Consider the following 15,744-nt stretch of genomic DNA (forward strand, 5'->3'; position numbering starts at 1 on the left):
GAATGAGACCCCTGCAGGTGTGGTTGGCACAGGCCTTCAGCCAATCCAGGGGTCTTTGGGACTCGATAATCACAGTGCCCCCAGAAATTCTGGACTCCCTCCTATGGTGGATCCAGGAAACTGGTACGCAGTGGGGTTCCTTTTAGTGCCCCTCCCCCCTCCCTTACGCTGGTCACCGATGCGTCCGACCTGGGCTGGGGAGCACACCTAGGGCAGTACAGGAATCAAGGCCTCTGGTCCCCCTCCAAACGAACCCTGCACATAAACGTCCGGGAATTGCGGGCAGTGAGGAGAGCCTGCGAAGCTTTTCTGCCAAGGCTCTCTCACCGCTTGATCCTGGTTCGTATGGACAACACAGCAGCGGTATTTTATCTCAACAAGCAGGGTGGGGCTCGCCTCCCCTCTGCAAATAGGCCCTGTGACTCTGGCACCTGTGTCACGCACGATATCATGCCGCAGGCGGAATACCTCCCGGGGTGCAAAAACCTGCTAGCAGACACGCTGAGCAGATCCTTTGGAGCGCATGAGTGGTCGCTCAAGGACTCTGTTCTCCGTCAGGTTTTCTGCAGGTGGGGTTATCCCCGCCTAGACCTGTTCGCCTCGGCACACAATGCCAAGTGACGGAACTACTGTTCCCTGCTGGGGCTGGGGAAATATTCCCTGGGGGATGCCCTGACGACCGTGTGGCCAGAGGGCATTCTCTATGCTTTTCCCCCGTTCCCCCTAATTTCCAGGGTGTTGACCAGAGCGAGGACATTTTGGGCCTCGATCATTCTCATAGCCCGCAGGTGGCCCAGGCAGTTCTGGTTCCCCATCCTAGTGGACATGCTTACCCAAGATCCAATAGCACTCCCTCCAGTCCGGGACCTGCTAACTCAACCTTGGAACGAGGGGATCGTGGTTCACCCGGATCTCCGGTCTCTCCACCTAACGGCCTGGTTTATCCGTGGTTGAACCAACCTGAAAGGGAATGTTCCCAGGAGGTCCAGATGGTGCTGCTCAGTAGCAGGAAACCCTCTACTAGATGGTCGTATGCTGCCAAGTGGCGGCGCTTCTCGTCTTGGGCGTCCCGGAGAGGAGTACACCCGTCCTCGGCCCCTATTCCAACTATTCTTGACTATCTTTTCCAGCTTCGGTCTAGTGGCTTGTTCTTTTCCTCTATCAAAGTCCATGTGGCATCTCTCTCCGCCTTCCATACTGGTACGGCAGGAATCTCCCTTTTTTCTAACCCGGTGGTTAAAAGGTTTCTTACTGGCTTGGAAAAGTTGTATCCCTCGGTGTGGGTCCTGCCTGGGACCTCAATGTGGTCCTCCACAGGCTTATGTTACCCCCCCCTTTGAACCGCTGGCCACGTGTTCCCTGTAGCACCTTTCGTTGAAGGTTGCTTTCATTGTGGCCATTACATCGGCTCGAAGGGTGTCGGAACTAAGGGCGCTTACTGTAGACCCACCCTACCTTGTTTTTTCACATAGCAACGTAAGGCTACGGCCTCATCCAGCCTTCCTCCCAAAGGTGGTGTCACCATTCCACCTGTCCCAGGAGATTTATCTCCCGTTTTTTTCCCCAAAACCTCATGCCTCCCCTAAGGAGCGGGTGCTTCACTCCCTGGACGCTAAGCGGGCACTGGCGTTCTACATTGACAGAACCAAGCCATTCCGTAAATCCCAACAATTGTTTGTTGCGTTTGGGAACAGGGTGAAAGGGTCGCCTATTTCAACTCAAAGGCTATCAAGATGGGTGGTGCAATGCATCACAGAATGTTATCAACTGGCTGGTAAAACCCCACCCAGGGTGAAGGCACACTCTACCAGGGCACAGGCGTCCTCGGTGGCTTTTGGTGCCCAGGTACCAATCACGGAAATTTGCAGGACGGCCACATGGTCTTCCCTTCACACATTTACAGCGCACTATGCGCTAGTACAGCAGGCGAGGGAGGATGCAGGGGTGGCCTCTGAAGTCCTCGAATCTGTAATGTAAATATGTAGATATGTCCTGTTGTCATTGTTCTTAATATGTGCCTTATCAGTGTTGGATTGTTCGAATAAATCCATTTATTGTTCACCTCTCTTCATGACTCTGGTGGTATGACTGCTTCTATCCCTCCTCCGTGGGGTTAGCTTGGTAGTCACCTACTTCGAATGGACATGAGCAACCACTCGAAGAAGAAAAGAACGGTTACTTACCTGTAACTTGTTCTTCGAGATGTGTTGCTCATGTACATTCTACTTCCACCCTGCCTCCCCTTCGTCGGAGTATCCGGCAAGAAGGAACTGAGGTGGGGCAGCGCCGGCAGGGGTACTTATGCCCCGCCATGGCGGTGCCACTCCAGGGAGCGCCCTGCTGGCGCTACGGGTACCGCTAAGGAAAACGCTCCGGAAGACGCGGTGCATGCGGTGCGCACACCTACTTCGAATGGACATGAGCAACACATCTTGAAGAACAACAGTTACAGGTAAGTAACCGTTCTTTTCTGATAGCTAAGAACCAGTGTCTGTCTGTGGAAGGAATTTAATTTTAATGTGTAAGTAAAGGTAATGAGAGAGATACATAGGAAACATATTAGGCACAATTATAGCAATTTAATAAGCATAAAACAAGTGCTGTGAAAATGTGTCAATATTTTAAACTTTGAAGTACCTGTACTTTACTAAACGTAAAGAACTATTGTAAAAAATACTTTATACAGGATATAACAATCAGTTGTCTTAGCTGAAGGACAGTGATTGCTTGGGGAAAAGATCTAATTTTGTCTGTTGCACAGTAATTTTAATCACCCGTATAATATGCTCATTAGGAACCGAATGCTAATAGCGTGGCTTGGAATACTCAATGTGAGGATATGCTTTGCTTTTCCGGAGGGGGTTACCTCAACATCAAAGCTAGTAACTTTCCTGTCCATCAGCAAAAACTTCAAGGCTTTGTGGTGGGATACAATGGCTCCAAGATTTTCTGTCTTCATGTTTTTTCTATGTCAGCTGTTGAAGTTCCTCAGGTAATGTGTAATCTAATTAACCCATGTTTTGTGTTTTCTGAACAATAAGGTTTAAAAACAAAAACATTCTGAAATTTGTCAATTTTGTATTACCATAATCAATGTAATCAGAACGCGTAGTGTATTCACATCTGTCAATACTGTACCTTTTGTTGATCTGTGCAGTTTAATATGAATGCAACAGTTCTCACTTTAAGTTTTTCCTTCTCTTTTGCTGAAGTGTGCTCTTGCATTATCACAGTCGTTCCTCTCCCCATTTTATTTATTAGTGCGTTTACTTTAAAAGTAGTGAATTATAAGGACAGTGTGGTTTTGTTCAAACTTACTTTGTCTTCTGCTTCTGCATGTCTTCCCCCTCCATACATATTTTTCATGTTATTTTTCAAATGTCCATGTTACACCCAGGCCACATACTCTCTTATTAACTTACCTTCTGTTTGTTCTTTTGGATATGTTTAAGCAATATAAATAAGTGTTGAGCAATAATTTTTGCAAGCGGGCCACTCCAACAGTTAGGTAAGTAGTCAAGGGCCACGCTTTTCTATGATCAATGACCTGTCTTGTGGCATCTTAGAGACTAACAGATATGTTAGAGCATGAGCTTTTGGGGGTAATAAAACCCATTTAATCAAATGAGTTGGAATGGAAATTATAGAATCCAGGGTCGTCATAACAGCAAAAACAGTTACTTATCAATTGTAGGACCAGTGTTAATGAAACTAATAAAGTCAGTCTGGATGTGTCTCATTCATAGCTTTTGATATGGAAATGTGAATATCAAAGGCAAGGGAAATTGCCTTTGTGGGGCATTAACCAGTTAATATCTTTAAAAGTTGATAGTGTTGAACTTGTAAATGAATTCCAGTTCAGTTGTCTCCCTCTGTAATTGGGTGATAAAATTCCTTTGTATAAGAATGGCTGCTTTAAATCCATTATTGATTGTCCAGGGAAGTTAAAATGTTCCCCATAAACCCATACCCATGAAAGCTCTAATATATTTGTTAGTCTCTAAGGCTACATCTATACTGCACAGTTATTTCAGAATAAGCTTTTCCAGAATAGTTATTCCGAAATAGCTTATTTCAAAATAGCACGTCTACACTGCAGGAAAGCCTCAAAATTAATTTGAAACAGGCTTCCCTAATGTAGATGAGCTATCTCGATTTAGAGCCCCAGGAGGAATAACTTAGAATGGCTCTGGTGAGGGGCTATTTCGAAATAGCGGAAGTGGAGCGTCTACACAGCCCATATTCCGAAATAACTATTTTGGAATAAGTGGTGTTCTTCATAGAATGAGGCTTACAGAAGTCGGAATAAACCGTCTATTATTTTAAAATTATTTCGAAATAACGGAATTGCTCTGTAGCTGCTTGCATAGTTATTTCAGAATAATGGCCGTTATTCTGAAATAAATAACTTTGCTGTGTAGACACACCCTAAGGTACCACGGGACAGCTTGTTGTTAGGGACAGAGAATAAGATGGAGAATATCTTAATGCCTCTATATAAAACCATAGTAAGCCCACATCTTAAATACTATGTAAGAATGTGGTCGCCTCATCTCAAAAAAGATATACAGGTTGAAACTCTCTTAACCAGGATTCTCTGGTCCGGCAACATCCATGATCCAGGATGGATGTTGCTGGACCAGAGAGTCCCAGTGGAGGGCCGACAGTAAGGATCCCTGGGGGGCCAGCAGGGCAGTGGGCTGCATGCAGGGAGCTGATGGCAGGGCCACCCAGCATGTGGTAGCAGGGATGCCCAGCGGGGTTGGGAGACCTTGCGTGTGGCTGCCCAGTGGGGGCTGGGAGCCCCAGCGCGTGCAGCTGCCCGGGGAGCCCCTGCATGTGATGCGCGGGGCTGCTCATGGAACCCCGTCATGGCTGCTCAGAAAGCCCCGGGATGTGTGGCTGTCTGGAGTCCTAGCACACAGGGCGTGCGGGTGCCTGTAGCCCTAACACTAGGCTGCCTAACGGAGCCACAGAAGCGATGACTGGCCAACGGGCCAGCAGGGCAAAGGGACCAGCAGGAGGTAGGGGAGCCAGCTGGGAGGCCAGTGGCTGGACCAGGGGGGCCAGTGGCAGGGGTCCAAAAATGACCTCCCCGGGTCTGGCACAATCCCTCATGAGGGTGCCAGACCAGGAAGGTCCAACCTGCACTGGTATTGGAAAAGGTTCAGAAAAGGGCAAAAAAAGAAAAAAATGAAAAATGATTAGGGGTTTGGAATGGGTCCCATATGAAGAGAAATTACAAAGACTTGGACTTTTCAGCTTAGAAAAGAGGAGACTAAGGTGGGGGGATCTGCTAGACAGCTATAAAATCATTACTGGTGTGGAAAAAGTGAATAAGGAAAATTTATTTATTTGTTCCCATAATATAAGAACTAGGGGGTCACCAAATGAAATGTATAGGTAGCAGGTTTAAAATAAACAAAAGGAAGTTTTCTTCATGCAGCGCACAGTCAATCTGTGGAACTCCGTGACAGAGGAGATTATGAAGACCAGAACGTTAACAGGGTTCAAAAAAGAACTAGAAAAATTCAGGGAGGTTAGGTCCATCAATGGCTATTGGCCAGGATGGGTAGGAATGGTGTCTCTAGCCTCTGTTTGTCAGAGGCTGGCAGTGGATGACAGGAGAGGGATCATGTGATGATTACCTGTTCTGTTCACTTCTTCTGGGGCATGTGGCATTGGCCACTGTCGGCAGACAGGACACTGGGAGAGATGGACCCAGTATAGCTGTTCTTATGTTCTTTTTAAAGTTACAGACTAAAATGGCTATCCCCTGCGACTTTTCTGTGATATTAATGGAGGGGGTGCAGGGTCTGGGATGGAGGTTGGGTGAAGGAGGGAGTTGTGACCTGGTCCAGAGAATGGGATTCAGGAGGGGAGTGCAGGGCTGGGAGGTGGTTTGGATGCAGGAGAGGATTATGATGTGGGACGGGGTATAGGAGGGGATGCAGAGCCTGGGAAGGAGTTATGAGCAGGGGTAAGGGTGTGAGAGAGAGTGCATAGGGTTTGAGTAGTGAACTGGTGCATGAGTTAGAGTATAGGAAGGTATGGGGGGGTTAGGTGCAAGCTTTGGCTGGTAGGCACTTACCCTAGGCAGCTGCTGGCCAGCAGCCTAGCAGGACTCGCAGGTAGACTCCCTGCCTGCCGTGCTCCCATACGCCGCTAAAGTGGCTGGCTACTGGGGCCAGCATGTGTGTGTCTGTGTGGTACACATCATGGGGGCAGGGGAGCTCTGCAAGCTGCCTGTACCCACTAGTGTGACCTATGGAAACTGGCCAAAGGGAGTTGTAAGGATTGTGCTGGGGTGGGGGCAGCGTGTGATCATGCATAGGTTGTCCGCAGCAGCCAGCCACTTTCAGTCATAGATGTATCCAGTTGGTAATATATTTATACATTCTGTGTCAATCAATAGTGAGTCTTCCTGCATTATGGGAAAAATCCCAAACAATAGAAGCATTAATATATTCAGTGGACTATAACTGATTTGCCCTTGGACACTAGATCAGCGTTTCCCAAACTATGGTCCGCGGCCCGGAAAAAAATTGCTGGGCCTCAGCACGCCTGGCAGCTGCCGTCCCTTAGGCCAATTCGATCCGTTTGGCCCTGTGCCCCTGCACCCAGAAGTGCCGGCGAGTTAAGAGCCGGGGCCCTGCTCCAGCGCTCTGTGGGGCTGGGTCTCTCCCTGGCTCTGCCTGGAGCGGGCCCCACCCCCGCGCATCCTCCCGCCCCGCCCCCAGAGCGTCCCCTCGGCCCTGTACGTTTCTGCCGCGCGCGGCTCCTCCTCGCCGCCTGCCGCCCGTGCGCGGCATTGCATGTGGGCGGGGAGGACGCCCAGGCGTGACGTGACGTCACGGCCCGGGTTTTGAAACCCGCGGGAGGCACGTGGCGGGGCCTGGCTGGCTCCGGGTTCAGCCTCCGGGGCCTGAGCGCGGACCCCGCCCCGCATCATGGAAGGAGAAGGTAGGAACCGGCTCGTGCGGCAGCGGTGGGGAAAGGAGAGCGGTGGGGAAAGGGGTGGAAGGAGAAGGGGCTTGGTAGGGGAAGGTACCAAGGGACAGGGGTGCGGGAGAGACAAATGCCAGGTGGCCAAGTGCAGACCATGAGGGAAAGGGCAGGAGGGGTGGTGTCAGTGGGAGGGGGGACAGGGTGATGCTGGGAGAGGGGAAGGGCACTGGGGGCTGGGAGGAGGCTTGAGAGAAGGGGTGGGCATGAGGAAAGTCAGGATGGAACAAATTGTGTGTGAGGGCACAGATGGGCAGGAGGGGAATGGGGCAGAGACTGGTGAGGGGGTGGGTATTAGGGAAAAAGAGGGCAAAGGGAGGCACCAGGAGGGTGCAGGGCTAAGGGAAGGTGCAGGTGCCAGGGGATTCTGGGGTGAGGAGGTGGGGAGAGCTGGCCACCGGAAGCAGAACTGGATGGGGGAATCAGGGCAGGCTGGGGAGATTGGGGGGCCGGTGGAAGCAGGGCTGCCGGGGGGTGTGAGGTTGGGGGCAGGGAGCTGGCCGGGGAAGATGTGGGCGGGGTGGGAGAAGTGGCCGCTGGAAGGAGGGCTGGACGCAGGCAGCGGGGCTGGCCAAGGGAAATTGGGAAGAGAAGAGGGGGAGAACTGACTGCCAGGGAGGGGGTTGGGGAAAGTGGGGCTGGCCAGAGGCGCAGCAAGGGGGAGGAATGAATTGGCCTGCAGAGAGTGGGACTGACCCGACCCCATTCCCCTCTTCTCCCCCCCCCCCCACCCACAAAGCACGAGTTAGTCTGGCACAGGGATTCTACTGTTCTCTCCCCCCCCCCCCCCCCGGTAGACTGGCTGGTAGACACACTCATGCAGCCTGAGCACATTTACCAGCCAGGCAGTTCGAAACTACAAACTGATACATCTAGTAATAATACAACTTACCTAATGAGAAAATACCAGACATGTTATATGTCTGGTATTTTCTCAGTTTGTTTTTCATGTGTTTATATTTTTGGGCTGCAAAAAGCAGAACTGAAAAAAAAGGGTTCCAATTAAAGTAAAAAGTTTGGGAAACCCTGGTTCTAACCAGCTTTCTGTTTGTCTTACAGCCCATTTATCCAATCCATATTCCTTAACTTGCTGGCAAGAATATTGTGGGTGACCATATCAAAAGCTTTGCTAAAGCTGGCACTGGGAGATTTGGGAGGACCAGAAACAACTTATTTGAATATTCATCATTTGATTAATGAATATGCAAATGAATATTACTGGTCCTCCAAAAGTTCGTGAATGGATTTACTGGTCCCCGTGTCAAAAAGTTTGGGAACCCCTGCACTAGATGTTTTTTTTCTACTTGACAATGGCTTAAAAATGAACATCAAAACCAAACAAACAAAAGGGGGGAACGGGGGAATCAGTGCAGGCCCTTGACATGATTCTGCACTTCTTACATGCCTAGAACTACTGTTGGCATCGTTTAGCGTTGTGGATAAGTAAAGAATGCACTACATGAATGCTTGTACCGAATTATAGGATCTCAGATCCTAGCAAGCAGTGCTCTCAGGACAAAAAGGTTTGGAGTTCAGTTATCCTCTTCCCCACTGTTCTGGATTGTACTTAGTTAATTCACAGAGTAAATTACTGTATTATGTTTATAACTATTGTTCTATCTTGAACACTTTCTTATTTATAATACAGAAAAATAGATTGGGTACATAGTGGGTTTGTAACAGTTGGGGTTGGAAAATGAGCAGATTTATTCACTAAATATGTTCACTAATCTTAATATTTTGCTTTTGACAAATATTTCTCTACGGAAATCCTCAGTCTGCACCTATGTATCAATATCTGGAACGGAAAATGTTCAAAGAAGCCTATCAGATTGCTTGTTTAGGAGTAACTGACACTGACTGGAAAGAGCTGGCTATGGAGGCCTTAGAAGGTCTAGAATTTGAAACTGCTAAAAAGGTAAAATACTTATTTTGTAGAGCAGCAGGAATTTTGCAATCTTGTATTTTTGTGTTTGGAGTGAAAAGTGGTGTATATACAATGTCTACTCTTTCATATTAGGAGCTATGGTTAATGTATCTGACATACTTCATATGTAAAAATTAGAGAAGAATCTACTCAACATCTTATGCACATTATAAAAGGCAAACTATGATGCTTCATTTTTTTCCTGACAAAAACATGCAGAATAGCTAATATCTACACTAAAGAGAAGTTGGTTTTATATTTTTGATTTATTTCATACATAAAAACTTTAAAGAAATTCCATTTCAATTCCGGAAATAGTTAAATGAGTTTAATAAAAGTTTAATAAATCAGGCTACAGTATTTCAACAAAAAAAGGAATCAGGATTTAGTGTTGTATAAGTGTACTACTTCTTCTTTGAGAGATGTCTCTGTGGGTGCTCCACATTAGGTTGGTGCACTTCTGCCGAACCCTAGATCGGAGATTTCAGAGCGGCATTCCTGGGGCCACGCATGCACATGCCTGCTGCTGCAGGCTCTTAGACTGCAGGCATCACACATGCGTGAGCGCCCCCCATCCCACTCCGCAGTTCTATCTCTACTGCCTCCAGCTAAAGACGGCCTCAGCTGTGCTCTGTAGCTGCTTCATGTCTACATGATTATCTCCATTTAAAAAACAAGATTTTTCTCTCCAGTTATTGATATTGTAGTTAGTTACTTAGTTTAAAAAAAAACCTAGATTAGTATAAGTGGATTTTTTTCCTCCCAGTTAACCCTTTTTTGCAGTTACTGACTGCTTTCACAGTTATGCCTGGCTCCCTGGGATTTAAACATTGCTCGTCATGTAAAGAGCCTATCCTCATATTGGACGGCCATTCACAATGCGTCCGCTGCCTGGGAGAGAAAAATATATCCCAAAAATGTCTTCATTGTGCAGAGCTGAAATCGCGGGCACGGAAAGACAGAGACCTCTGCCTCAAGCTATTTTTACTTGAAAATTGTCTCAGACCAGCTTCAAACCCGGGCCAGCAGCCCAAGGAACACAAACAGCAGGGAACCAAAAAGCAAGCCTCTTTATTACCTCAGGGGGGCTATGGCACCAAAACGGCCGTCTTCCTCACGGCTGGTAACAAGAGCAGCAGCAACAGCACTGCACCTCAGCGCAAACGACACTTCGGTCGTCTCTGGAGCTGCTGGCGCATATAACGAACAGGCATATGCTAAATCACTCTCTGAGGCATCAGGCTTCAAGTTGCCTGTCTTGTTAGCTGCAGCACCATCCGGCACTGATACAATCCTGCCAGTGCAGCATAAGTGCGCGGCGCCAACCATATCAACAGGAGCCTTTGTCTCCACTACAGAGAAGCCTAATGCGGTGCTAGTTTCCTCAGCACCAAGGCATGATTCAGTGCCTCACGTAGCATCTGTGTCTCCTACAATGGCACCGACAGCACCAGCTGGGCACTACACTCAACACAAAGCCTTGTTCAGCTCATTTACTTTTAACTCACCATTTTTAGACCCTGGTCGCTCTCCTGTTATGTTAACATCACAGAGATCACTTTCTCAGGAAAGGTTTTAATCTGAATCTTAAGATGAATTCTCTAGGGGTTTTCCTCCAGAAAATTCTAATTACACAGATCAGACTATTTACTCTTCCAGATTTGAGAGTATGCCTTTATATACGATAAGGGGAGCGATAGCTCAGTAGTTTGAGCATTGGTCTGCTAAACCCAGGGTTGTGAGTTCAATCCTTGCAGAGGCCATTTAGGGATTTGGGGCAAAAATTTGCAGGGATGGTTCTTGGTCCTGCTGTGAAGGCAGGGGACTGGACTCAATGACCTTTCAAGGTCCCTTCCAGTTCTAGGAGATAAATTTATAAATTATTGGAGATTGTTTATGATGGCAATCCCTGGGTACCTCCACCTGCATCATACCCCCACTGGCAATATTGGGACAAATGGCAATACTATCAAAAACACCAGCATGGCTGGAAACGATACAGAGTGCAATATTCCTCTTCTAAACAAATACACAAAGGGGACCCACCCACAGAAGATGGGCAAAGCCTCTCTGGACCAAAATACCACCCCTCCCCCAGTGGAGGAAGGGTCTGTGCCCCCAGTTCCAACTACCTCAGATGATGATGTACGTTTCCAAGATCTTTTTAAACATGTAGCTACTGAATAAAACATTCCTTTTCAGGTGGTTATGGAAAACCAAAATGAGTTAACTGACATTGCACTCAGTACCACCATCAAAAATAGCACTACCAATTAATTCTGCAATAATGGAACTGGCAAAGATGGTGAGGCAAACTCTGGCATCAATCTCTTCTACCGCAAAGAGAACAGATAAGAAGTATTATGTCCTTCCCAAGGGATCTGAATTTCTTTTTACTAACGCAGTACCTAATTCCCTCGTGGTGGAAGCTGCACAACAAAAATCCAAGCAACAACAATGTCGATCCACGCCATTAGACTGCGATAGCAAAAGACTTGACTAATCTGGACGCAAAATATACACGTCTTCCACTTTACAATTTCGCATTTCTAACTATGTGCTTTTAATTAAGCAAATACGACTATAGAAATTACACCAAACTTAATGACTTTACCACAGTTATTCCCAAGATTAAAAGACACCAGTACAAAACACTGGTATCGGAGAGTCACACGATACCTAGAACAGCATTGCAAGCTGCAGTAGATGCTGCTGACATGGCTGCATGATCCACAGCAACAGCAGTAGTAATGAAGGGAGTCATAGTTTAACTCCACTCCATTTCCCAGAGAGATTCAATCTACAGTGGAAGATCTTTCTTTTGATGGTCAAAACTTGTTTGCAGCTAACACCAACGAAATTCTCCACTTCATGAAAAATTCCAGAGTAACGCTTTGGTCCTTGGGGTCCACAACCAGGCATCTAGAAGAAGGCAATATAGGTATTAGCGCTACCCGAGACCTGATACCCTTCATATACACAACATTACAACAGACAAGACCAATACCAACAGAGCAGAGGCAGAACCCAATGACGATGCCCTTCCTCTATCAACTCCCAACAGTCTGATAAGCAAATTTGAATATCAGGTCGAGGGTCTTGAGAACCTTTCACCTGTTCCAACACCATCGTTGCAAGCAAACCTGTTTCATCATTGACTAGTACCTTTCTTTAACAACTGGCAACGTATAACCTCTGATATATATGTATATCCTCCAGATAATTGAAAAAGGCTATCTTATTCCCTTCCTGTCTCTCTCCCCTTCCTGGTCCCTCTTCAGGGACCATTCTCACTCTCACATAAATGTGATTGAACCAGTCCCCACACAATTTAGGGGTAAGGAGTTCTACTCCCATTACTTCTTGACAGAAAAAAGATCGGGAGGTTGGAGACCCATCTGAGACCTTCAGGTCCTCAATAAATTTGTTCAGAAACAAAAATTCAAGATGGTAATTCTTGCCACTATATTACTGGCATTGAAACAAGACGATTGGGTCTCGTTCCTCGACTTGCAGAATGCATACTTTCATATTGCCATCCGCCCTGCTCACAGTCGTTTTCTTCGTTTCATTGTAGATTCTCAACATTGCCATTCGGACAATCTATGGCCCCGAGGGTCTTTTAAAAAGTTCTAGCGGTGGTCACAGAATATCTGAGAAAACATAGAGTTATCATATTTCCTTACCTGGATGACTGCCTTCTCAAGGCACACTCACACAACAATTCCTGCCGTTCTGTCAATCACAAGACACCTATTCCGACACCTCAACCTTCAAGTGAACGAAGCCAAATCGATGCTGTCTCTTACACAAAAGATGCAATTTATAGGAGCATGCCTCAACTCAACAAGGGCCACCACATCCCTCCCTATAAACCATTTCCAAAAAATTGTGGCCTCAGTAAACATCTTACGATCCAGCCCCTGCACAGCAGCACTCAAATGCCTTAAGTTGTTGGGGCACGTGGCAGCGTGCACATTGTCGAAGCAAAAACACGCTCCTCTGTGTTTAGGCAGCTAACAAGCAGCTTTATTAATTAATAAAGCACAGCATGAGCCAAACGTGGTCACAGCAGAGCCAGACCCAGTAAGGCTACTAATACAATCAATCCTAGTATCTTTATACCCTTAACCAAACAGTCTGACGTCAGGGCATCCAATTACAGAAATCCTCAATTAAATTTGGAAAAACAAAGCCTTATCAACAAGATGGCGGACAGGTGCGAGGGAGTACATCTCCTGTCCCAACCAGCCCAATTAACACATACCAATAGCCCATCCTGTAGGCCTCTTCTCACGGGGTGACAGAAAGTTCACTCTGGTCTACGTGCTTGAGAGAAAAGCTGAAATGGTTTCTGATATACAAGATGGCTTCTAGCTAAATATGAAAATGGTTTCTACAGCTTCTACAACTCCCCCCTTTTAGCCTTTTAAAGGCTAACCTTGAAACCATTTTATACCTCCATTTTCCATTAAAGTATTTATGTACATTTCTTGTTCCTTTCTCTGCTCATCCTATTTTAACATCATGAGTTCCACATTCCCTTTGGTAAGGGTCTATCTTGTGTTTTCTAGAATACAAGAAATACAGCATTTGATTAACAAGAAACAGCAATAAGCACAAAAGAATATAGCCAATACTAAAACTACTCTTTGCAAAATCCAAGTTCCCACATGTCCAAACCAGCCTCCCAACCAATCCCAGAGGGTCCAGTCTTCCCCCTGCCTTAGGCGTTTCACAGTTCTTTTAATTTCTGAGGCATCTTCCTTTACTTCTTTGCTGGTGTCAGAAATATACCCACAGCATTTTCTTCTTACTAAGGCACAAACCCCGCTCTTACTAGCTAGGACATAGTCTAGGGCCATTTGGTTTGGCTTTTTCTCACCCTGGCTCCTGAACCGTTACATGTCTAGCAGTACTTTCCAATTGGGGTCAAGGCTAGGCGGATATACCCTGGGTTAGTAAACTCTTTATCCTGCCAAGTATCATTTGGCTTAGTTTACTAAACAGTGTGCCATTCATTTGAGTGTTGTTTAGTGGGACTGGAATTATTGGGATGCCTCCTTCTGAATGTACTGGACTGTGAGCACATATCCAGCAACCTGTAGAATTAAATTCTTGGGAAACTTGGTTCATTAAAAGCATAAACACATTTGAACCATATAGGTTATAACTACTAAATATTAAAAACAAGATTAAGCATAAGCTTAACATGAATTGTTTGTCCAGCCTCATGCTGGCTGTTCTTCAGGACTTCGTAGTTTGCTTCACCTATCGCTGGCAGGTTCTTTTGGGCCGCAGCTGGTACCTTAGCCTTGGTCTCTCAGGCTCGTCTGCTTCTGGGCCTGGATTGCCGGTACCAAGCCTGTGCTGATCCTCGTCTACTTCTGGACCTGGGTTTCTGGTACCAGGTCTGTGGTGATTCCCATCTGCTTCTGGACCTGGGTCTCCGGTACCAGGTCTGCGGTGCTCCTTATTGGGGCCGACTTCTGTAGGGGCCAGGACGGGTTTGCAGTGGGATGCGTGAATCCAGGTGGGCAATCCTTCGCACTTTACAGCAGTATGGGTGGTCAGAAGGATTTGGTAGGGACACTTTCACCTGGGTTCCAGGGCAGTCTTCCGCTGGTGAACTTTCACGCAAACCCAGTTTCTTGGTTGTAGTTTAAGGCACAGCTCAGTTGGGGCCTCCTGGAAGGCGTCCTTAACCTGTAAATGATAAGACTGTACACACCTCATAAGTTCCTGACAATTCTTGACTATGCTTCCTTTAACAAGTGTGGCATCAGCCAGGTTAATTTCTGGGCTACTTTACAGTCTCATAGGTTGGCCACATGCAATTTCATGTGGACTGAGTCCAGTTTTCTGATTAGGAGTGGCTCTCATGCTCATTAGGGCAATCTGGAGTGCTACTATCTATGTTAAGCCAGAGTTCTCACATATTTTAGCAAGTTCGTTCTTTAAAATCCTGTTTCATCTTTTTACTGTTTCTGCGCTCTCCAGGTGTCGTGCACAGTGCAGTGCTTGTCTGGGAGAGTAGTACTTCTCTAGTTTTTTTTGAACAATTTGCCCAGTAAAGTGGGTACCTTTATCACCGGAGATCACAAGGTGTATTCCCCATGATGGGATGTAATAATTTAGAAGTTTCTTAGCTACTGTGATGTCATCATGTTTCCTTCAGGGATAAGCTTCTACCCATCCCAAAAACAAGCAAACAATAACCAGCACATTATTCAAAGGATTGACATTTAGGCAATTGAATAAAGTCCATTTGTAAATTCAGAAATGGTCCTAAAGGCGGAGGTCTGGTTGCCGGAACTGTCTTTACAGGTTTACCCACGTTGTGGGCTTGGCAGACAGGGCAAGCCAGACAGTAATCTTTGGCTGCTTGGGAGAATTTGGGAGCAAACCAATTTTGTTTTAGGATTGCTACCATCCCCCCTTTACAATCTAGGGAGCACGGGGGCAAGGTGAGGTAGCAAGACCACTGGGGCAACAATGTGGCCATCAGAGCTGCACCACAAGTGGTCTGGGTGCAAGGTGCACCCTGCCAGTCTCCACTCCTGCTTTTCCGATTCTGGGGCTTGGTCTTGCAGGAGGGCCAGTTCTGAAAGAGACGGCATAGGAGCTGGCGATGGTAGGACAGAAGGGAAAAACAGCAGGTAGAGGAGCAGATTTCACTACATTCTAGACAGTACAAACTGCATAGCCTGCTACTAAAACTCTACTAAAATTATAAAGGCAAGAACCATTTATATAAAGCACAATGTTAAGATTATTTAAGGGACTTAAATTATTCATTCATTAAAACAACA

General features: G+C 46.6%; 1 protein-coding gene and 1 long non-coding RNA gene across 4 annotated transcripts in view; one reads left to right on the plus strand and one right to left on the minus strand.

The window, feature by feature from the left end:
• IFT122 (intraflagellar transport 122) overlaps positions 1–15,744 on the plus strand; it is a 75,837-nt gene that overhangs the window by 24,603 nt on the left and 35,490 nt on the right. For both annotated transcript variants that reach the window (XM_006132833.4, XM_006132835.4), the window contains 2 exons: positions 2,795–2,992; positions 8,783–8,923. In XM_006132833.4, coding sequence (XP_006132895.1) covers positions 2,795–2,992; positions 8,783–8,923 — 339 coding nt within the window. The remainder of the gene's footprint in view (positions 1–2,794; positions 2,993–8,782; positions 8,924–15,744) is intronic.
• Positions 9,246–15,369, minus strand: LOC142830922 (uncharacterized). Of its 2 annotated transcripts, none has more exons than XR_012906471.1 (2): positions 12,619–15,369; positions 9,246–11,854 (listed from the first exon to the last, which is right to left on the minus strand). It is a non-coding gene; the product is annotated as an uncharacterized LOC142830922 (long non-coding RNA). The 2 variants fall into 2 exon arrangements; XR_012906470.1 differs by having other exon boundaries at positions 12,458–15,369.

Source organism: Pelodiscus sinensis, chromosome 11 (genome assembly GCF_049634645.1).
Source record: "Pelodiscus sinensis isolate JC-2024 chromosome 11, ASM4963464v1, whole genome shotgun sequence".
NCBI classification, from domain to species: Eukaryota; Metazoa; Chordata; order Testudines; family Trionychidae; genus Pelodiscus; species Pelodiscus sinensis.